Source organism: Talpa europaea, assembly GCF_964194135.1.
Source record: "Talpa europaea genome assembly, chromosome: 2".
Lineage (NCBI taxonomy): Eukaryota > Metazoa > Chordata > Mammalia > Eulipotyphla > Talpidae > Talpa > Talpa europaea.
This window is the reverse complement of record NC_140068.1, coordinates 95377993-95400188: the sequence shown is the minus strand read 5'-3', so window position 1 is coordinate 95400188 and position 22196 is coordinate 95377993. Positions and strand designations below refer to the sequence as shown.

At 53.5% G+C, this 22196-nt stretch overlaps 1 protein-coding gene across 2 annotated transcripts in view; it reads left to right on the top strand.

The window, feature by feature from the left end:
• Positions 1–772: 772 nt before the first annotated feature.
• The window catches only part of SCUBE3 (signal peptide, CUB domain and EGF like domain containing 3), a gene marked incomplete at both ends in the record, with an annotated part of 34987 nt that continues 13563 nt past the window's right edge, over positions 773–22196 (top strand). Inside the window, 6 exons of one of the 2 annotated variants that reach the window (XM_084228885.1) lie at positions 773–857; positions 15207–15329; positions 16303–16428; positions 19332–19466; positions 20135–20257; positions 20728–20844. In XM_084228885.1, the coding sequence (XP_084085011.1) occupies positions 773–857; positions 15207–15329; positions 16303–16428; positions 19332–19466; positions 20135–20257; positions 20728–20844 (709 nt within the window). Of the gene's footprint in view, positions 858–15206; positions 15330–16302; positions 16429–19331; positions 19467–20131; positions 20258–20727; positions 20845–22196 lie in introns of both variants that reach the window. The other variant, XM_084228884.1, reaches the window with a different exon arrangement.

Below are 22196 nucleotides of genomic sequence, written 5' to 3'. Positions count from 1 at the left end.
GGCGCTGTTTGGTCTGGAGCCGAGCGGGGCTTGCATTGATCCATTGATTGTGCGCGGTCTGAGCCTGACCTCCCTGCTCCCGGGGAAGCCGTCTCCATGGAGACCGGGCCCGCTCCCCCAGCGCCGGATTGTAAATTCCTGCAGGCAGCGGCCCGGCAGCCTGGGGAGGGGGCGCCGCGCCCGGGCGCGCAGGGGGAGCGGCCGCCGCGCCGAGGCCCCATTTGAAAGAAAAAAGGCACGGAAAGGAGGTGGAGGAGGGCGGGGGAGGAGGGAGAGGACGCGAAGGAGCGCGGAGAGGAGGAGAGAGGAGGAGGAGAAAGGCGAAGAAAAAGCGACGGAGAGAGCGGAGAGGAAGAAAGAGGCAGAAGGGCGTGTTTGCGGCGCGGCGTTTCCCCTCCCCTTTCCCAGGTCCCGGCCGGGCTCTGCGCGCGCCCCGGCCGCAGCTCTCGCCGGCGACGCCGGAGTCGGGTGGGATCGCGCCGCGCAGCCCCGCCGCCGCCGCGAGCAGAGCCGGGCCGGGCAGGGCGGGGGCTGCCTTCCGTCGGGCGCCGGGCGCCGGGCTCGCTCTCCCGGCGTCGGGCCGGGGCCAGCCCGCAGCCTCGAGAGCCTCTGGCCGAGGGCGCCGCGCCCCGCGCCCCGCGCCCGCAGCCCCCGGCCCGGCCCCGGCGGGGCGCCCCTCCCCTCCCCCTCCGGCGCGCGGGGGCCCGGCCGCCTCCGCCCTCCCCGCGCCGCGGGACCCGCCCCGGCCGCCCGGCCGCGGGGCGCCGCGACCATGGGCTCGGGGCGCGTGCCCGGGCTCTGCCTGCTCGTCCTGCTGGTCCACGCCCGCGCCGCCCAGCCCGGCAGAGCCGCGCAAGGTAAGCGAGGAGGGGCCGCGGGGCCGCGGGGCCGGGCGCCCGGCGCGGTTTCCGAGGGGCCGGGCAGGTGCCGGGAAGGTGCCGCTGTCAGGACCCGGCGCGGCGCGCCCGACTCCCCCGCCGGGTCCCGACCTCTGGGCGCCGCGCCCGGGGCGGGAGGCTGAGGAGCCGGGGGCGGCGGGGTGAGTCGGGTTTTGGGGACGCCGTGGGGAGAAGGGATCACGCATCTCGGAATTCCTGCCCGACTTCACTGCCACCCCGGCGGCGACAAAAGACTGCGTGTCCCCCAGGAGTGCGAGTCTCCTCTCAGACGCTGCCGGCGCCTGGAGCCGTGGCTTTCAGTTCAGAGACGGAGGAAAACTTCGGCCGTGCGATGTCGCTTTCTCCCCCTACCCGCAGCCCTCGGGCAGAGTTAGATCGAAATTTTGAAGTTGTTGTCTTATCAATGGGAAAATAGGACGGGGAAATAGGATCTTTTCTGGAAGCACCACCTTGTCTCTCGCTGCAGGGCGAGGGGCTGGAGAAGAGAGAATTGCAGAGCTCTGCCTCCCAGCGAGAATGTCGCGTTTCTTGCCTCTTTGGGAGGGGTGGGGTGCGATCCCTTTCGTCTTGCATGGCTTTCATTTCTTATCACAATATTTATTTATTAAGGCCTCTGGTTTCCAATTCCATTTAAATCCAGGTCAGAATTGCATTAAAATAACAAAGTAAAATTCCAGGCCAGGGAGCTCTGACAGATCCCTCTAGGAATTAGAGAGAGAGACAGGGAGGCCCTCCCACCCCCAACCCTGACCCCGGGCGCATTGCCTGGCCAGTCCCAAGGCTGCGCTGGCAGAAACTAGACTGGTGGGCCACAGTTCTCTTGGGGACAGCCTCCCCTCCCCCCTTGACCTCTTGCTGCACCCTTCCCCCCATCATGTCCTCACCCAGGAAGAGATTGATATGTACAAAAAGAAAATTCCTCCTGGCAAGGCCTTGCCCAGGAGGATATGAGTCTGCCTATTGTCCCAGGGGTTCTCGAAGCCATGCTGGGGTGTAGAGGTGGCTGGCGGGAAGGGAAAGTTGAACTTGGGAGTTGGGGAAGCCTGAGTGTCTGGCAGTCAGGTCGCTGTGTCCAGAGCCTGCGCACACTGCTCTTAAGCTGCTCTGTGTACCGAAGGGGTTCCCACTCTGTTGAAAGGAAGGTGCTCTGTCAATGCCATCCTGTTCTCCCCCAACACTGCTGCTTCAGCCTGACCTCCTCTAACCTGTCCTTTCACAGAACCCAACACTGGAGACCCTGAGCTGTCAGCTACCAGCCCCCACCCCGGCCCCTCCCAACTCCAGACTTCCCTTTCTCCAGTCCTGGTTCCAGACAGTCCACTACCACTGCCACCCTCAGCCTGGGAGCAACCCCACTCCCACTGTGGATTTGCCTGTGTTTTCATAAACAAAGCTGGCTTTTGTAGTGTGTGCTGACTTACTCACAACATGGAATTAGCTAGGGAGTTTAGTCTGAAGGAAGGAACAGATTTCATGCAGTAATCTAGAGACAAGATAAGGGCGTCTTTCAAGTTGGAGCCAGTGTCTGTGGTGGCTTCGTGAGACTGGGGGGCTGGGGGCAGAAGGGGGAGCAAGCAGTATATTCAGCGGGGCTTCTGGGGGCAGATGCCTAGATGGGACAGGTACTGTCAAGCTGAGGGTCCCAAATCTGGGACATCCGTCCATTCTTCAAGGCCAGAAGGACTCCCAATCTCCCCAAGGTACTCCAGGGCTCCCGCTTTCATTGGACACCCTACTGGGTGCTGTGGGAAATGCAACCCGGGTGGAGGGCCTTGCCCTCGAGGAACTTCCAGACTAGTAGTTTTATCCACTGTTTATCTCATTCACCAGCCACAATTGGGCTGCAATTAGCTTTGCATCTTCTTTCCTTTGACCCTGCTATTCAAGACATTTGTCAACCCCGCTTGCAGAAGATTGCTTAACAACAGGTCTGCTGGGTTAGAGGGATGTTTCTGAACCCAAACCCTCAAGCCAGACCTGCAGGAAGCATAAGTTACCCACAGACAGAGTGCCATGGGTGTCCCTAGCTCCCCGTTATCACCAGTGCTAGATGGTGTGCCTTAAATGCCACGTGCTTTTAAATGAAGCTCTAGCTCGCCTTTAAAACACAAATAACCCCTGAAGCGTCTTGCACTGAGTTACTATACCGCTGGGGATATCTGGGTCTCTGTACCTTTTCTCCAGGGAGAACCAAAGTGGTTTGAAATTGAGGGGGGCCAGGGGTGGGGACTGGATGGGACAAGGAAGGCAGCTGAGAGAGAGGTTTACCACAGTCACCCATAGGTGACAACACTGCACGTCTGTCTATTGTGACTAGGCTGCTAAGTGCAAATATACGCTTTAGTGTCTTTGAGAGCTGTGTGTGGTTGAGTGGATGGGTAGGCTTCTGTGCCTGGGAGTGAGTGAGCATGAGGGTACATGGTTTTGAGTATCTTTCAAGTGCCTGTCTGTGTATGTTAAAGTAGACAGACTGGATAACCAAGATAATTGTTAACTTAAAAGCATTAATTTGCTTTGCTTTTTTTTTTTTTGGGGGGGGGGGACCCGCTCAGCAGTGGTTAAAAATCCTCTCTTAGGGGCTCAGGTTACAGCTGAATGAAAAGGTCTCCAGGCCTCCTGGGGAAACTTGTCCCCAGGGCGGACTCAGGGAGAGCCAGCCTGGACGTTTAGTTTACCTAGCTGTTTTCTCTCCTCATTAGGGACAGAATTTTGATAAAGTCGTGTATTTCCAAGTAACACCATCCCTGGGACTGAGCGTTCATCTGGCGGCAAACAGTGTCTCTCTGTCTCGGTGCGTCTCTCCCGGTCTCTGTCTGGGTGTATGTGTGTGTGTCTCTCTCTCTCCCCCACCCCTCTCTTCCTCTTTAATGTGGCTGTTTCCTCTCCTCCCCGCTTCCCTGGGCTCCTGTGGCCAGCTCTTACAGTGAGGGGACTGTTCCTCCTAGCCCCTCCCTCTAAAATATGAAATGAAAACCATAACCATGTCAGCGGGTGAGGGTGGCCCCGCTATTGCCAGTGCCCCATCCAGGCCACACTGAGGAGTCCCTGCTCTTGAAGCCTGATCTTCAATCAGCCCCCTCTAAGCCCACCCCCCCCCCTCATTTTTCCAGGAGGGTGGAAAAGGACTGCTTAGAAATTCCTCAGGAATCCCTTTGACCTCTCTCCTCTCAGTGACATACCCCCCCCCATGGGAGTGGGGGGTGGGAAGCTTAGGGCGACGGGGGCAGTACAGAAACTTTTCCACTTCTTAGCCCTCATCTCCGTGAGTCTCTGCAGGATGAATACGAGAGAGGGCACTAGAAGACACTGAGGCCAGAATGACTGCAGGCAGAGAAAGAAAAAAGTTACGAGCAACCCCTAAATGAAATTGTTCTCTGAAACCTTCAGGAATCCGAGAGCATGAGAACCGGTTTGAGATGTGAGCGGCTGGGACCTGTTGTAAAAGGAGCCGGCCCTGGGTGTGAGTTTGGGAATGTGAGGTGTGCATTCACTGGGGTTGGTGAACGTGCATGTGCATGACTCAGAGTGTGTGTGTGTGCGCGCGCGCGTGTGTGTGTGTGTGTGTGTGTGTGCATGCGCGTGCACACACACGCTCTCGCCAGGCTCCGGTGAGAGGAAAAAGGAAGCCGGGCAATGTGCGTTTTGTTTTCATTGGAGAAGTGAAGAAGTGGAATGGCTTGGTCCAGTGCCTCAAACTGAGGGTGGGGGAAGGGATGGCTTCAGACCCTCTATAGGAGATGGAGGTGAAGGAAATTGCTGCCTGAACTCTCCCCAGACCCTGCCCTCCCACCCCCTCCCTTTGCCCAAGCCCGAGTGTCCGAGTCTGTACCTCCCCTGCTGTCCCGTACACCTAGCGCGTGGCCGCTTATAAGAAAGAGTCCCTGTCAGGGCTGGAAACTGTGGAGCTGCTGAGTCTGGCAGTGCCCGCAAGAGGCCCAGACCTGGGGACAGCTTCTCAGGCTCAGTTATAAGGCAGAAGTCTGGAAACAGAGGCACTGTCGTTCCTGGTGGGTAGAAGTAGAACAACTGCCAACCCAGGGGTGTTTGGAGGGCAGAGGAGTTAGTTTACCGGGGTGAAAGGAGATGAGGACCCCCCCTTCCCCCGCACTGGCCTCTTTATCAACAGACTGGCTGCTCTCCACCTCCCTTGCCCACACTGCCAGCCCCAAATGGCATCGTGGGGTGCGGGGGAGCAAGGTGCCAGCGGGTTTAGGTAAAGGTGGCCTCTGCAGGAGAAACGGAAATTCTCTTCCTCACTTGTAAAATGACCAGAGTATCAGCCGGGTCCCTTTCAGCTCTCAGATTCTGCACATCTCAGGGAAATCTTCCCGCTGAAGGCAAAAGAAAGACAGCAAGCCTCAGTCCTGCGGCCAGGCCTCCCCAGGCTACCCTGCATCGCTGCCCTGCGTCACTGCCCTGCCCCAGTCTGTATCACTTGGCTAGCCTTCCTTTCTTCCCACACCCGTTTCCTGGGGCCCCAAAGGCTTCATAGTTCCTACTGTGTCTGTAAGTGGGGGTCTATTCCCGTGAAGCGGGCCCTGAGAACAAGTGTGTGTGATTGTGTGTGTGTCCAACAATGCTGGGAAGTGGGCTGGAAATGCCTGTCCACACTGAACTGTGGATAGGCCCTGCGGCCCCAGTCCCTGGTCCCACACCATCTCTTCCCAGGTCTGGAACTAGCCCTCTGCACCCTGTCCTAACCTAGACATCTCCCCTTTTCACACCAAGGTGCTGGCTTGTTGATTTGGCCCTGCACACGGGCTTAATGACCCCTAACTAGGGGCACTATAGCCCCTCACTCTTACCTATGGTGTTCCCTGTGACCGTAACTATAGCCCTTGAGAGCTGTGGGGTTTGGATCGCAGAGCGCCAGTCCAGAGGTGCTCCACATCTGGTCACTGACAGTGACCAGCTGAAGACCTGGGCAGGCGCTGCTGGGCTGCAGGGAAGATCCAGACTAAGGAAATGGGTTTCAGGAATCTCTGGGTGAGGGTGGAGTGTCACGGTATGGGGGGGAGGGTGGGAGAAGGGGGGGGTGCTTCAAGGGTAGACCCTGGGGAGCAGGTTTACAGAGAGGACATTTTTACAAGTTTCTAATTATATTTATTTGGAGTTTTCCTCTGGTGGTTTAAAGCTGTTAACAGCAGGAACCTGTATCCCTGGTGTTTGTTTTCATTTCTGACCAGCTGCTTGGCCCAGCAGAGTGAATCCAAGGGCAGGAGACACCTGCCCACTGCTGCACTGCCCACCGCTTCCTCACTGCAGCTCTGCCTGCCCCACTGTGGTGTCCTCCCGCTCTGCCCACCGCTCGGCCCGCCCTCCTCCACGCTGTCCCTTTGCCCAAGCCCTCAGAGCATCCCCACGCCTGCCGTTGATGTCTCACCAGGAACATCCAAATGTCATTTCTAGGCCATTCCATGGTCATGGATTGGGTGCTGAGTTTAGTGGGCAAAATGAGGGGCACCCCTGTACCCCCAAACCTGCCTGCTCTAAATGGGCTCCAACCACCACATAAAGACAAACATACTCTTAATGCGGACGTTCTTCAATAGAAAAGAACTTAAATACAATTAGTGTGCAACAGAGAGAAGAGAAAATAGTTTCCAATTAAACACCTAAAGTTACCCATCCCCTCGTGGGTCCAGCCAAACAGGGTCAGCCCAAAGTGGGGCTACTGAAACCCAAAAGTTTGCCACAAGTTAAAGCACCTACTGATTGGGACCCATAGGAAAGGGACAAAAAGGGCCAGGTGAGTCTGGAAGGAAGGTATAAGTCAGGGCCTCCCGGGTGGCGCAGCGGGTTGAATGCTGCCCTGTGAAGCTGTCCGCAGCCTCTGCAGTGCAGGTTCGATTCCCGGCCGGCCAGGGAGCTACCCACATGGTGCGGCAGGCCTCTCCTGTCTTGCCCGCTGCTCCCCTCAGCAGTGTCTTCGGTCCGTTTGCCTGTTCTGCTCCCCGCTCTGTCTCTGGTGAATTCTCTCACCAGCCTCCAACTGTACCCCAGTTCTTGTATAAATAAATAAATCTTTAAAAAAAAAAAGGAAAGAAAAGTACAAGTCAAGATAAAGGCTCCCATTGTCGGCCTCCCCTCTCACCCACGTCTCTGTCTCGTCCAAGTGTTTCTTCCCAGTCCCCCAATTCCCTGGTAGAAGGCCAAGAAGCAAGCACAGTGCTTCACCTGTCTCTGCTTCGCATTTGTCCTCTAGGTCTGCTCTCAGCTTTCCTTCCTTTTCTTCGCCCTTCCAGCCTTTTCCCAATCATTTTTTAACTTCTCCTCCCAGTCAGCTCCACCCTTCCTTGGGTGGGGCAGGGAACCTGGACCCTCCATTTCTATGGCTCACACACTGTTACACTAGCTTTGTGCTAACTTAGTGCTGAGTTGGGGGGCTGTGAGGCACACTGATTAAGGCATGAATTCTCCCCTCAAGTGTTCGGTGAAGACAATATTCAGTGAAAGAGCACTGGACCGGGAGTCAGAAGACCTGGGACCTGGTTCTGCACTAGCTCTTTGCTCTCTCCTGAGACACACCCTGGGCTTGCTCCTCTTGTGTGCACTGAGAATGGGCTGTTTGAGGATCAAATGAAGCACCTATGATTCCATTTAATGACATTATACATTGTAGTTTATTTTTTCCATTAATTCATAGAAATAAGATTTATATTCCTGAAACAGGAACCTGCCACTGCCCACTGCTTGCCTCCCTGTTGCCCCTCACCAATGCCCAGGTGTCCTGCCCCTCCCCTGCTGCCCCCCACCCTCCCTCTCCACCTTGGAAAGGCCTCTGACTCAGGGTGGTTGGCTTCGTCCACACTGAAAGGGAGAAAATTCTTATCCATTTAGGGGAGCTTTCAAATGAACAAGGAGCTGGATTAAGGGTAAGGTTGGACTTCAATGAGAAACTCATCTGGGCCCCCCAATGGGTGATGATGCTGTTAGGTTCAGCCCCCTCCCCTCTAATTGCCAAGCACCAACTGCTTTTCCAGGCACCTCAGTCGAGCGGCTATACTTGTGTGAGAGGGAAGGGTACTTTTTTAAAAACAAAGAAAGTGCGTGTCTCCTCTCCCTGGGGTCATCTGCGTGTTTCCCTGGTTCTCCCTAGGCTACCCTACACCCGCCTAGACTTTGTCCAGGCTGAGGTCACCGATCCTCAGTTCCAAACTGGGAAGACAGCTGGGAAGCCAGGCTCTGCCAATTGCCCCAGTTCCTCTTTTGATCTAGAGGTGGAGCAGATGGGCACAAGGCAGGTGTGAGTGAACATGCCGCACGTTAGAATGCCCTGGCCCAAACCTAGGCTGGTTCTACTTTGTTGTTATTGTTTTTAAGATTGATTTATTTACGCATACAAGAACTGGGGTACAGGCCAGAGGTGTGGGGGTGAGAGGATCCACCAGAGACAGAGTGGGGAGCAAAACAGGCAAACTGAGTGAAATACACTGCTGAGGGGAGCAGCGGGCGAGACAGGAGAGGTCTGCTGCACCATGTGGGTAGCTCCCTGGCCGGGGATCGAACTCGTGCTGCAGTGGCTGCAGATAGCCTCATAGGTTACATCTCAACCCCCTGCGCCACCAGAGAGGCCTCATGGTTCTACTTTGGATGTTACTTAGATGTGGGAGGTAACGTAGAAGAAACTGACTAGGATAGGACTTTGGGCCCTGGGGTTACCCCTGACCGAGGCAAGGCACGTATATCTGACAAGGATTCTCTGAGGAGGTATCTGAACTGCCCCAGATAATGGCTGAAGGCCCTGAGATTCTACAGATCCTATAGGATCCTCTAGGATTTCTCTCCTAGATGAGTTGGTCCCACTCTCCTCCAGCCTCAGCATCACCAAATGCATGCTTTTAAGTAGATAATCTTCCCTTCTCTGAGTGTCCTATCTCCCTACCCTTAACTTAGGACTAATGTTCTGGGGCTGCCCTCCATTTAAAAGCTACAGGATCGCAGGAAAGTAAAGAAACAAGTTCTTTCTCTACAGTCACATAGAACAGAGAATGCTGCAAATATGGATCTCATTCACTGCCCCATCAGCCCAGCCATTCTTCCTTTTAACCACCCACCCACCCATCTACCCACCTGTTTAACAGATATTCAGTAGATGCTTTCAGTGTATCTGTCTTATTCACTACTGAATGCCCAGTGCCCAGCACAAGCTCTGCATGTCACAGCTGCTCATTAACTATGTGCTGGTTGAAAGAACGTGCGTGCTCACTCTTCCAGCTGCTGGATCCGTTTCGGGAGCCATGGCCTCGGGGGGCTTATAGCTTCAGTGGGAAGATAATACACCTGAACTAAAGCTTACATAATGCACGAGGTAGCATGTAAGATAGCATCACAAGATAGTGATTGGACAGGTGATCTGCAAAACGGACAATAAAAGCTTTGGAAGTTAAGAGAAAGAGAAGTTTAGATCAGAGAAGGCTGGAGCAGTTCCAGGTAGCTTCCCAGCAGTGGCACCCGAACTCATTGACAGGGGAGATTGGAAGGCATTTGAGGAGAGAAAGGTAAGAGGGCTGAGGTAGACACAGCAAACAGCCTGGGCCCACCCAGCTGGGGCAGGGAGGATGTCACAGTCAGGTGAGCAAATCTGGAATCCAGACAGGCCGCTTTGGACCCACTAGGGACAGCAAATTAGTCCACAGCTACCCCCCCCCACGTGAGTGGTAAGGTGGCTACTGTGGGACTCAAGGAGAGACCCTAGAAGCATATCTGCTTGTCCATGGCCTGCATTCCTGCTCACCTCCAATTGTTGGGTTCCTGAGCTGGATCTGGGAAAAAGTTGAAGTAGATGAAATTTGTCCTCATGCTTATCTTTTGAAGTACACGTCCCCTCTCCGGAGGGAAGCTTAGGACTGCTCGTGTTATTATAGTAGCCCACCCCTTCCAGTCTGCTCTAACCCTCACAGCCTCCTCCCCTGTCCCACCTTCTTCCTGACACTTAGCAGTTTATGGTGCTCTACTAGGCGCTAAAGCAAATGCAGAAGAAAGGGCAGATGGCACTGGGGAACACTGCTGCAGTCACAAACCTATGCCTTTGTGCCAGGAAAGGATAAGGGAGGGAGATCTCCGCTCCTCTGTGGTGTTCCTGCAGCTGCAGCTCTCCCACTTCAGCATTTATTCCTGGCATTGCCGGGGGCAGGGGTGGGGGCACAAAAGGGTAGCCTCTCAGAAGATTGTCAAGGGAAGCTTTTTGGTTCCCATCTGGCCCCTCACCCACTTCACCCTCTTCCTTGGACAGATGCCAGCTATGGGTGAAGTAGGCAGTAGAGCGGGCACCTTTAGGCATGTGTGTCCCCCAAATTTCCCACACCCTCACATCCTTCCCTGGGGCTTCATTCCCCAACCCTGGGCCCAAAGCGGGTTTTTTTTTAAGAGTTATTTATTTATGCATACAAGAACTGGGGTATAGGCCAGAGGTGTGGAGGGTGAGAGGATTCACCAGAGACACAGTGGGGAGCAGAACAAGCAGACACACTGCTAAGGAGAGCAGCGGGCAAGTCAAGAGAGGTCTGCTGAGCCGTGTGCGTTAACTCCCTGGCCTGGAATTGAACTCGTGCTGCAGTGGCTGTGGTCAGCTTCATAGGTTGTGTCTTAACCCCTTGCGCCACCAGGGAGGTCCCAAAGTGGGGTTTTGATAAAGGGAAGCAGAGAGGGAAGAGGTGTTCAGAAAGGATACTAAGGGGAAAGTTGGAGAGAGGGAATAAAAACAGTGAGCTTTTACTGAGCACTTACTACATGCCTGTGCTGCAGTGCTAAGTACCTGGTAAGTATCAACCCTAGGAGTTGGAGTTGGAGTGGTTGTTCCCATTTACAGAGAAGGGAACAGTTGAGTTCAGAGGCTGGCCCACATCCACATGACAGGTAGAGCTGGTATTTGACCTGCCACAGTATCACTCCAAAACCCTGTCTCAGCCACTCTCTCATGTCGCCACCACTGGTCTCTCCCCAGTGCAAGTAGTCTGTTCACATTACCCGAGTTGGGAAAGGAAGACAGTCCAGCCTCAGCCAGAAGGGCTTTCCTGATGGAAGGGTGCCTGGTCGGTCACATCTTTTAAAAGGTCCACAGGGGGGACTCCCCGGTGGCGCAGCGGTTGAGCGCTGGGTTGCGAAGCTGCCCGCGGCCTCTGCGGCGCCGGTTCGATCCCCGGCTGCTCCCCGGCCACCGGAGGAGGGTCCCACATGGCGCGCAGACCTCTCCTGCCGCCCGCTGCTCCCCTCAGCAGTGTACTTCGGTCCTTCTGCCTGCTCTGCTCCCCGCTCTGGCTCTGGTGAATTCTCTCACCCTCCCGCGCTTCTGACTGTACCCAGTGCATGTATAAACAAAACAAACAAATAAATAAAACATGCCTCCATAAAAAAAAAATAATTCAAAAAAAATAATTCAAAAAAAGGTCCACAGGGAATCCCATTGTGCAGCAGGGTCAAGAACCACTGATCTGAACTAGTCCACGTCCAACCCCATCAGCTGGCTTGTCGGGCCAGCTAGAAAATACCTGCTCCCTGAGAGAGTGAGTTAAGATGAGACTGGACCCACGGGCGTTGAAGGGATCCCACATAGACAAATTCTGTGGGGGGAGTTCTGGAAGAATATACTGGAAGAACATTCCAGAGCTCTGGAAGAATGACAAAAGGAGAGGCTGGATATCATTGGGAGCGCTGTTTCAGAGCTCTGCTTTAGACCTGTTCTGCCCATTTTAAGCCACATTTGGAAAGCTGAGCACAGTGTGGCTAGAAAAGAGAGGACTGCATCATGTGAAGATGGGGATGGGTGAGTGCCCGGGAGAAGAGGGATGGTTTGGCAGGTAGAGAGCATAGGGAGGAGACAAAGCCTTCCAGAACAGAGCCTGCAGAGAGGGGTAAGCTTGTGAACAAGGAGATGAGACTGGGAAGATGGCTGGAAAGCCCGGTAGCTAGAGGGCTTTGAAGGCTCTGCCAGGAGGCCTGGGCTTGCTGCAGTGGGCGCTGTGGCCCACTCTGGTACCGAGAGGACTGGCGTGGAGCCCAGAGAGCCTGATTCTAGCAAAGTGCCAGCTGATCTGGACGGGCACATGCCCTGAGATGGCACTAGATGGGGAGCTTCCAGAGGAACTGCCAGGTCCCCACAGGGGCTTCCGGGGAAGGGGTGGAGAGGCAAGAAGAGGGTGATTGTTAGTCACTGGAACTGCCCAAGGCCCCACACCTGCCTCTGGGACACACAGGACTGGCTCAGGGCAGGGGGTGCCATCCAGGCCACCCTCCTCCGGGGACCCGACACAAGCAGATAAAACAGCCTCTATCCATTCAAAAATGAGAATTGGGGCCTCCCCTGGTGGCGCAGTGGTTGAGCGCTGGGCTGCGAAGCTGCCTGCAACCTCTGTAGCGCTGGTTCGATCCCTGGCCGCCAGCGCCAGAGGGTCCCACATGGCATGCAGACCTCTCTGCTGTGCCCACTGCTCCCCTCAGCAGTGTACTTCGTCAGTCTGCCTGTTCTGTTCCCCGCTCTGGCTCTGGTGAATCCTCTCACCCTCCCATGCTTCTGACTGTACTCAGTGCTTGTATAAATAAATAAATAAATAAATCCTTTTTAAAAAAATGAGAATTGCTTGTTCAAAAATCATAGTGGAGGGCCTGTGTGAGATGTGGTGACGAGGAATAAGGACCTGACTGCGGGTGCTTTGTCTTTCTTCACACGTCTAACTGCGCTTGAGCTTCCTCTTTCCCCTCTGAATGTCTAATGCTTACCCACCCTCCAAAGTTCAACTTGAATCCTACTCCTCATAAAGCTTTTCGGTGGGTCCTAGGGTATCCGGCACTCGGTACCCCTAGAGCAGTGCGGTCGAATAGAACTTCCGGGATGTTGGCAACGGTCCTATCTATGCCGTCCAGTCGGGTCACCACTAGCTATGGACGGTATTGAGCGCTTGGTCTGTGGCTCATGTAACCAAAAAACTGAATTTGAAATGAACTTGAATTTAAATAACCACATGTGGCTGGTCTTTCTCATCCCGGCCAGCACAGCCCCACAGCGTCTGTTGCCTGTACCAGTTATCAAATACTGATCCTCAAGCTTCCACGTATTGGTACTGACTATTTGTGACATACTTGATTAGGCTCTTCACACAAATTGTCTCATTAAATGCTCACAGCCACTCCTGAGGTTTTCTCACCTCTATTGTAAAGAGAAGAAAAATGAGAGAATCAGAAAAGCCTCCCCAGAGGTGGCAGAGCTGGATCTGAATGTGGAACTGACTGGTTCCAGAGCTCCCGCTCTTTCTGTGACAGCATGTTTCATGCTATGTCATTGGTTGAACAAACCCATTTTCCATGTAGCCTCTCACTAGTCCCTAGAGGCCTCTTGTGCCCAGACAAGTCTTCTGTGCCCTCTAGGAGGGCAATCTCCATTCTCTGACTCTAAGAGGACTTCCCAGGGTGGACCACCAGGCAAACACCAATACTGCAGAGCTGAGTGAGATGGAGAACTAGAGAATGCCAGCGGGTAGAGTCCCTGGCAGGGGGGACTGCTGCAGGAGTCCAGCAGAGTTGGAGGGCCCGCATGCAGGGCTGATTTGAGGCAGTGTTTGGGGGCAGTCGTCCACATTGCAGTTCTCTTCTCAGCCCCTCGAAGCCTCAGTCCTGCCCCCAAAGCACTTGTTGAAATATGACAGCAGAGTACGGATAACTATCTCAAGTTAGGAATCATGGGTGTCTAGAAATTGGAGCAATTGCTGGTTCACTCATTCATTTAGTGGAAAAACATATCTAGCACCATAATGAGGATTTAGAATCAACAGGTTGACGATAAGGCCTGGAGTTCTACATTTTAACAAAAGCTTGCCTGGAGAGCTGCAGAAAAATACTGATGGCCGGCCCCCAGCCCAGACTAGTTGACCAGAATCGGGGGTGGCATCAGGACATCTCCTCGGGGAGCTGACTCTGCTGGACAGCCAGATTGAGGACCCCCTCACCTTATCTATCGTGCTTCAGGCCACTCACCACTTGAGTTGTCTGTTGTCTCTCCATTTAGCTGGATGAGTCCCCAAGGCCCTCAGGATATTACCTTTCACAAACATACTTTATAATGCATTTTCAACAGAATGAAACATTTTTCCTATCTCAGTCCAATTTTATAGGTACCATAATACCGCTCCAGAAATTGGGGTCTTTTTGCTCAAAGACAATGAATCTCTTTCTTATGTCCTTTTTTAACCATCCTCTTTTTTGCTGGATCTCGGGTGACTGCTTCCTTTAGCATAGCTCTGTGAGTAAGCATCTGGTGTTAGAGCCAGGCCAGGAGACAGAGCAGCACTGGGAGGAGATGAAAGCGCTCAGGGTGGCGGGATAGGTGGACTGCGTGGGTCAGCTGGAGAGCTGCAAGGTCCGCAATTCTCAAGCTTCAGATTGCTGGTGCCAGCCAGCCAGCTCCTGGTCCCTCTGCTGCTAACAGCACAGGGGCCAAGGAAAATCTTCCAGGATGGAACTTCTTTCCTCTAAAGCCTCTCGGCACCATGGCAGGCAAGAGGGAGCAGGCCTAGTCTCAAGAAGAACAAGGCACATGAGGATTCCTCAGATGTCCTGTCTTCCTTTCTCCCTCTTTTAATTGCCAGTGGCCGCTGGACCCTGCCACTTTCCAAGAAGCCACTGTTCCCTTGAGTTTCCATTTCTCCTTTCCTCTAAACCTACTCCGAAGAAAGATAAACCAGTTCACACCAGGCTGAATATTTCGTTTTCTTTTTTTTTTAAAGATTTATTTTATTTATGCATACAAGAACTGGTGTACAGGCCAGCGGTGTGTGGGGGTGAGAGAATTCACCAGAGACAGAGTGGGGAACAGAACAGGCAGACTGACTGAAATACACTGCTGAGGGGAGCAGCGGCCAAGTCAGGAGAGGTCTGCTGTGCCATGTGGGTCACCTCCCTGGCCGGGGATTGAACTCGTGTTGCAGTGGCTGCGGATATCTTCATAGTGCTGTATCTTAACCCCTTGTGCCACCAGAGAGGCCCCAGGTTGAATACTTCTAATCAAGTTAAGTGTGCTATCAAGTCTGAAGATTTTTTATTTTGTTTTTAAATCAAAGGAGTGTTTCAAATGATGGAATTTTAGCTGTCATAGATTAAGTATTTTTGAGGGGAGTGGGGTTTCCTTCTGAATTCCTGAAATTACAGAGTTGGCCTACTCTGGTATGAGACGGGTGCGAGGAAAACACCTGCTTCTGGAAAGGTCTCTTTCTCTATTTTAAAGAAGAAGGGATTTTACCCGTGGGGAACCTCCCTCGAGATATACCTTGGGTTGCACCAACAGAGGGTCTCACATGCCCCCTCTGCCCCTGCCAGATGTGGACGAGTGTGTGGAGGGGACTGACAACTGCCACATCGATGCTATCTGCCAGAACACCCCACGATCATACAAATGCATCTGCAAGTCTGGCTACACGGGGGATGGCAAACACTGCAAAGGTGAGGCTGGAGGGCACCTGGAGAAGGGGGACCTGCTGGGAGGGCAGCCAGTGCCCTGCCTTCAGTGGCCATACTGCGCATTACACTTAAGGCTACATCCCCACTGGCATGGGAAGGGGGTGACACGGGAGGGGGGCTGTATCTTCTCAGAGAAGACACCATTTTCCAGTTTGCACAAATGCACCTTGTCGGCCAGCCTGGTGGGAACTGTTCAGCTGCAGAACCAGACGGGTAGGGGGTCTGGGGAGGGGATCAGAGTCATGGGGATGAGGTACCCTAATGCCTCACACCTTTACATCTGCCCATAAAGGGTAAGAATGGTTTTCCTCAGGGAATTTCATACTGAAAATGAGCACATCTTCACCTCTTAAAGCAATGGAAATTAAGGCAGTCTCAAGATGTTATTTTAAATCTGTGACCTCCAGTGTTGGTAAGACTTCAGTTGGACAAGGTGTACTCATTGATTCCTGGTGATAACATAAATTGAAAAGTGATCTTGTCATTCCTACCCAGACTCTTCAAAGGTATTTATACCCTTTGAGTCAGGAATATTAGGGGCTTATTTAAGGAACGCCAAAGCAACACAATAATATATTGGTGAGTGTTCTTGGATGCATTATTTATGATAGTGAAATAAACGGAAGGAATCCAACAATAGAGAAAAAGGATTAATAAATTATGATATAGCAGCACAATGGGATGTTCTAAAACCAAGTACAGCAATAATAAGAAAGACTAGAAATGAAAGTCTTTATAACTTAAGTTTATTTTTTTCTTTATGACTTACATTTCGATGAAAATAACAAGATGCAAAATGTTTTGTAGACCATGAAAACCACGTTCAAACACACACAGAGGTGCCGTATATATTTTTAAAAGCCACCACAAGGCTGAGCCCAGAGGTGGACCAGGGGTAGGGGGTCTGGGGGGCACACAGGTGGGTCCAGCAGCCTCACTTCCTCTTTGCCCACAGACGTGGATGAATGTGAACGAGAGGATAACGCAGGTTGCGTGCACGACTGCGTCAACATCCCCGGCAATTACCGATGTACCTGCTATGATGGATTCCACCTGGCACATGACGGACACAACTGTCTGGGTGAGCAGTGGAGAGGGGGGTGGGGAGTGATCTCTCGTCGGGAAGGAGGTGTTTTCAAGCAGTTCCCACTTCCAAGGAAAGTGCTCAAAAAGCTTCATTCCCACAAAATAGAGAACAAAGTCAGCTTCCCCTCTGAGGCGGGGCACTGGTTGAAATAATCCCGCTGCGTGAAAAACATCGGAGCAGATGCTGCTAGGAAGTGCTGCCAGGGCCGGGGCTGGGAGGCGACAGTCGTGGGTTTTGCACGAGGGGCAAAGCGCAGTGGCCGGTGACTTGGCTCCAGACAGATCCTGCTCTGCTGCTTAGTATCTGTGGAGCCTTGGGAAATCAGCTCATCTCGGGCATCTCAGCTTCCTCACCTCTAAAATGGGGGTTCAGCCTGCCACTCAAAGGGCTGCTGGGAGGATTACCAGAGTAATGTGTAGAGTCCTGCACCATCCTTAGCACGTAGTAGACCCTCAATAAACGAGAGGGTGTTGTTGATGAAGAGGGTGATGGTCCCCTGTGCCCCGGGGAGCTGCTGACACTTAAAGGTTGGTTTTCTTCCAGTTCTTCTGCAATCTCCAGGCTCATCATCTACTTACTTCTGAGTTCTCGTTCTGACCTGATCTCCTTTGGCTGGATCAGAGAGAGAATCTCTAAGGGAATTAAACTCGACTTTGGTCTCTATCATTCTGGAAAATTGCTGGGATTAAGTCACATTATTCCCCAACTAAAAAAAATTGAACCCTACAGTAGGAAAGGTTATGAGATGTGAAACCAGGGGTCCTTTCCCAAAACCTTTTTTCTCTGGTGCCAAAATAAAAAGACTAGAAGAATAAAAGACAAAGGAAGAGAAGCAAGAGACATGATACCCAGAAAAATAGGTTAGGCTGCTCTCCCACCCCCCACATGACCATATAGGGTTACCTAAGGTCCTACTGGCCTAGGGGAACCTCCTAACTACACAGCTGCCTCAAAACCCAGTTGCTTTCTGTCTTTGGACCAGGCTTACGGATTTTCTGCTCCCAACCTGGGCCTCTAACCCTGATCCCTGCTGGACCCTTCCCCCCAGCCCCAGCCACCTCTCCTACCACAGTAGCCACTGGGGAAGGACCTCACTTCTTTTTTAACTTTTTTTTTTTTTAAGATTTATTTATTTTATTTATACAAGCACTGGGTATAGTCAGAAGTGTGGGAGGGCGAGAGAATTCACCAGAGCCAGAGTGGGGAACAAAACAGGCAGACTGACGAAATACACTGCTGAGGGGAGCAGCAGGCACGGCAGGAGAGGTCTGTGTGCCATGTGGGATCCTTGCCGGTGACCGGGGACCGAACCGGCGCTGCAGAGGCCACAGGCAGCTTTGCAGCCCAGCGCTTAACCACTGCTCTACCGGGGAGGCTCAGGACCTCACTTCTTGTCTACCCAGTTACCCATGAGGGTGAGGGTCTCTTTGGGGTCTGCTTTGAAAGGAGAATCTGACTCTTGGACCTTCACCATGAGTTGCTTATAGAACAATGAACATCAGCTTCTGGGTTCTTCGATTGCCCTTGACTGCTCTAAGCCCCCAGTTCTCTCCAAGTCTAGTTTCCCTATAAGTGTTTTAGGGAGAACCAGCCAGAGGGATAAGAAAACAAGTATATATGGAGTGTCCAGGGGGAGCAAAAGTCACTCTTACCTTCACCCTAGGGTTGGGGCTCAAAGTATCAGCCCTACCTTTGACTTTTAGGGGAACTCATAGGAAGTCATCTATACCCTGGGCCTCAGTCCTCTTCCCACCCCACCCCCAGAACTGGAGGAAAGAACTGGCTAGAGGAACAGAGTGACAGAGCTGAGCTAGAAGGGGGCGGTAGAGAATGGAATGTAGGCGGGGGTAGAGTGGGAAGACAGAGATGGGGAGTCAGGGATGCAATGAGACGTGGGGCAAAGACACGCCACGGTGAAGGAAAGTGTACCGCCTCACCCCGACAGGGGCATCTCTCAGGCAGGATCTGAGCTGCTCTGCCATTGGCCAGAAGGGAAGAGGTCAAGGTTTCAGGGGTAGAGGGGACAGATGAAGCCCCCTGGAACCCAGACTCCAGCTGTTCCATTTGAGGACCAATCTTTCTCATGCTTGTTGGAAAATCGCATACCGAGAAGGGCCATGGGCTCAGGAGGGGAGGCAGTACAGAGACCAAGTGGAGGCACTGAAGTGGGAGCCCCAAGAAGAACTTGGCTCTGGGACCTGGGGGTGGTGATTTTGGGTGGTGATTGGGGTGTGGCCTGGCAGCTTTCCCGCATCCCTCCCTGCCAAGCTACCAGACTTTGTTTTGTTAAACCAAAATAGGAGAAAGGCTGGGGAAGATGGCAGCAAGCCCAGGCATAGAGGGAGGGGAGAGAGGATGGGGCCATGGTCTGTCCACAGAAATGGTCTCTGCGGGGCAAGGACTTGAAGCTCATGGCCTTTCCCCACTCTGCCCCTCCAACGACGTCAGCACCATGGCTATAGCTCCCCTGCAGGCGAAGCCACTGGCCAGATCCTCGGAGCCCCTGGGCTCATCACAACCACAGGCCGCTGGTTCCTGTCCCTGGCCAATCTCCATCTTGATCTCCATTGCTCTACCTCTTGCTCTGTCTTCTTTCTTCATTTCTGCCCTCAGACCCAATGTCAGTGTGTGAGGGAGAGGGAGGCCAGTCCCCCCAAGGTGGGCCAAGTTCAAATGTCCCCTCCCTGCTTGGTTAGCTCCCCAGCTCCACTGTTAGGGTGACCTCTTCATGAGCAGTGGGGTACTAGCTGGTGATGAGCCTGACTGAAGCTGGGTCTTGGATTGGGAAGGGCTGTTGGGTTCCTAAGACTGCTCTCAGCCCTGGGCCCTGAAGTCCCAGGGTTACCCTGGACCCCGGCCTACACCCCACCGCCTCCCCCACCACCTGTCCTGCACAGATGTGGATGAGTGTGCCGAGGGCAACGGTGGCTGCCAACAGAGCTGTGTCAACATGATGGGAAGCTATGAGTGCCACTGCCGGGAAGGCTTCTTCCTCAGCGACAACCAGCACACCTGCATCCAGCGGCCAGAAGGTCAGCCCCGCCCTGCGCTCCCCAGACTTGTCCATCTGCTGCTCCAGAGCTTTCCCTCAGTACCCCTGAGGTTTCGCCATCCCTACCCAACTCCACTAGTGCCCCCTTTTCTTGTCCCTCAGCCCCATCACATCCTGAGGGCTCAGTGGATATTTTGTGTTAAAGCAAAATCTGGTAGAATTCATTTGGGATTGGGGTCAGAGTTGGATTGAGGCTACCCTGGGAGTCTTGTGATCAGCCCCAAGGACTCTGCCCACCCCCCCAACTAGACTGACCTCCCTGAAGGCAGGCACTAACCTATTCATCTTTGTATCCCCCACGCCTAATATACTGCCCTGCCTGTAGTGGGAGCTTAATAAATAATTGTTGAATGAAATTGTGTAATTATCCATACCAGTTGTTCCCCACTCACATTATAGATTTGATCATTATTTCTCTTTTCCCCAATTTGACTGTAAGCTCTTTGAGGAAAGAGATAATGTCTTATATTTTTCTGGGTGCATCCTAAAGCCACCCAGCACCTAGGGCCATGAGGGGGACAGTCAGTCTACTCTGAGTTGCAGCCTCAGTGGAATTCTCCCAACTTCTCAGTCCCCACCCTCGCAGTTCCTCTCCTCCAGGTGCCCCGAAGTATGCAGCATCCATTCCCTCTTCTTCCCTTTTAGAAGGAATGAATTGCATGAACAAGAACCACGGCTGTGCGCACATTTGCCGGGAGACGCCCAAAGGGGGGATTGCCTGCGAATGCCGCCCTGGCTTCGAGCTCACCAAGAACCAACGGGACTGTAAATGTGAGATAACTGCGATGGCAGTGGGGGAGGAGGGGAGACAGAGAGCAGGGGTTTTGGGCCTCAGGAGCAAGAGGTGGCAGGAGAAGGGAGCCTGGGAGAGGCACTAGAAAAGTGGGCCAGTATTAGTGGTTTTTTTGTTTTTTTTTTTTAATGCATACAAGAACTGGGGTATAGGCCAGAGGTGAGGGGGTGAGAGGATTCACCAGAGACAGAGTGGGGAACAGAACGGGCAGACGGACTGTAATACACTGCTGAGGGGAGTAGCAGGTGATACAGGAAAGATCTGCGGTGCCATGTGGGTAGCTCCCTGGCTGGGGATCGAACTTGTGCTGCAGTGGCTGGCGCTAGCTTGATAGTGTGGTCTTTAACCCCTGCGCCACCAGGGAGGCCCAGGGCCAGTATTAGTGTTACAGAGAACTGTGGTGCCCTGGGCGAAGCCAGCTGACAAGCCTCCTGCCCTCTCTGCACAGTGACATGCAACTACGGGAATGGCGGCTGCCAGCACACGTGTGACGACACAGAGCAGGGTCCCCGGTGCGGCTGCCATGTCAAGTTTGTGCTCCATACCGACGGGAAGACGTGCATCGGTGGGTGAGGCCGGAGGAGAACCCAGTCCTCCTGGGAGGGTGGTGGTGGCAGGGGCCCTTGGGAAGCGGGGGGCAGGGAGCACAGGTTGTGGGGGGCAGGCGATGTGTGCAGATTGGCTGGTGAGCATGTTGACAACCCTGACAGTGCCAGGTCTAGTAAGAGACAGCTCAGAGATGGACGGGCTCCCTGGCCCTCTTCCCCTCCTGTCTGTGGTTCCACTGCCCCACCCCTGCAGCCTCCCCAGCCTCTCTCCTGGGATCCAGTGTTGCCAGCCTGGGGATAAGAAGCAGAGGTGCTTGTGGACCGAGGCTCTGGCTGAGGCAGGAGGAGAGCTAGCACAGTGCAGCGGGTCTGCCCGGTTGACTAGTAGAGTGAGGGGCTCTGTCACAGCCCACTGACCCGCCTCTGGCAAGAGGGTGGGACAGGGCGCTCTTTGGAAACAATCAACCCTGAGCTGACAAGTGGGGTTTCAACTCCAGGTATCTTTTTCTTTATCCTCTCTCTCCTTGCTCTTCTCCTGTAAATTCCCTTTGCACTGCCCTCGCCCTGGCCCCTCATTTCCTTCTCTGTCCCCCCACCTTCCAGTGATACACCCTCTCAGCGCGGCCCTCCCACTTTCTCACCAACTCCAGCCTAGTTTGGGGCTTTCATAACACCTTTTCCTGAATTGCTAGGCCTTAACTCCAGTATCTTCCAGTACCATAGATACATTCAATTCCTTAATTCATTTAATTCCTAATTCCCTCAGTCTTCAGGTCTCTAGAGGAGGAGAGTTACTGTGTCCTCACAGAGCGCTGAGTAAGATCGGGGGCAAGGTGTCCCCTTGGAGAAGTAGGAAGTAAAAGAATTTGGCTGGGGAAAGGCTATTTGTTGAGCCAGGTAAGCTCGTTCTGTGGGCACAGATGTCTGCGGATGGCCAGCATCTCGTGGACCGCAGCACGTGGGCACGGGAAGGGTGAACATGTCACTCCATATGTGCATCAAAGAGAGGACACTCAGCTTAAGAGCCTTCTCATGCAGAGCCCTACTCCTCTGCGGACAGTGCTGCCTTTCTCCCAGACCAAGAACAGGGGAGCAGATGAGGCTCTTAAAGGTCTCCCTCGGGTACCTGCTCCAAGTCTTGCACCCACAGTTCTAAAGTTCCTTAAGGAAAATCTCTCCTGCTACATGTTTCCCTCTGAACTAACCCTTCCGAAACCCTGGAAGATGTGTAGGTCTTCGTGTTGCCTTCTGCAGGCTGATTTATCCCAGCTCTTTTCATTTTTTCTTTATAAATTGAATCATTCTGCTTCCCCACCCTCTCACCACCCCGGACACACTCAGACAGCCCCAGAGTCTCCCTAAAGAAACT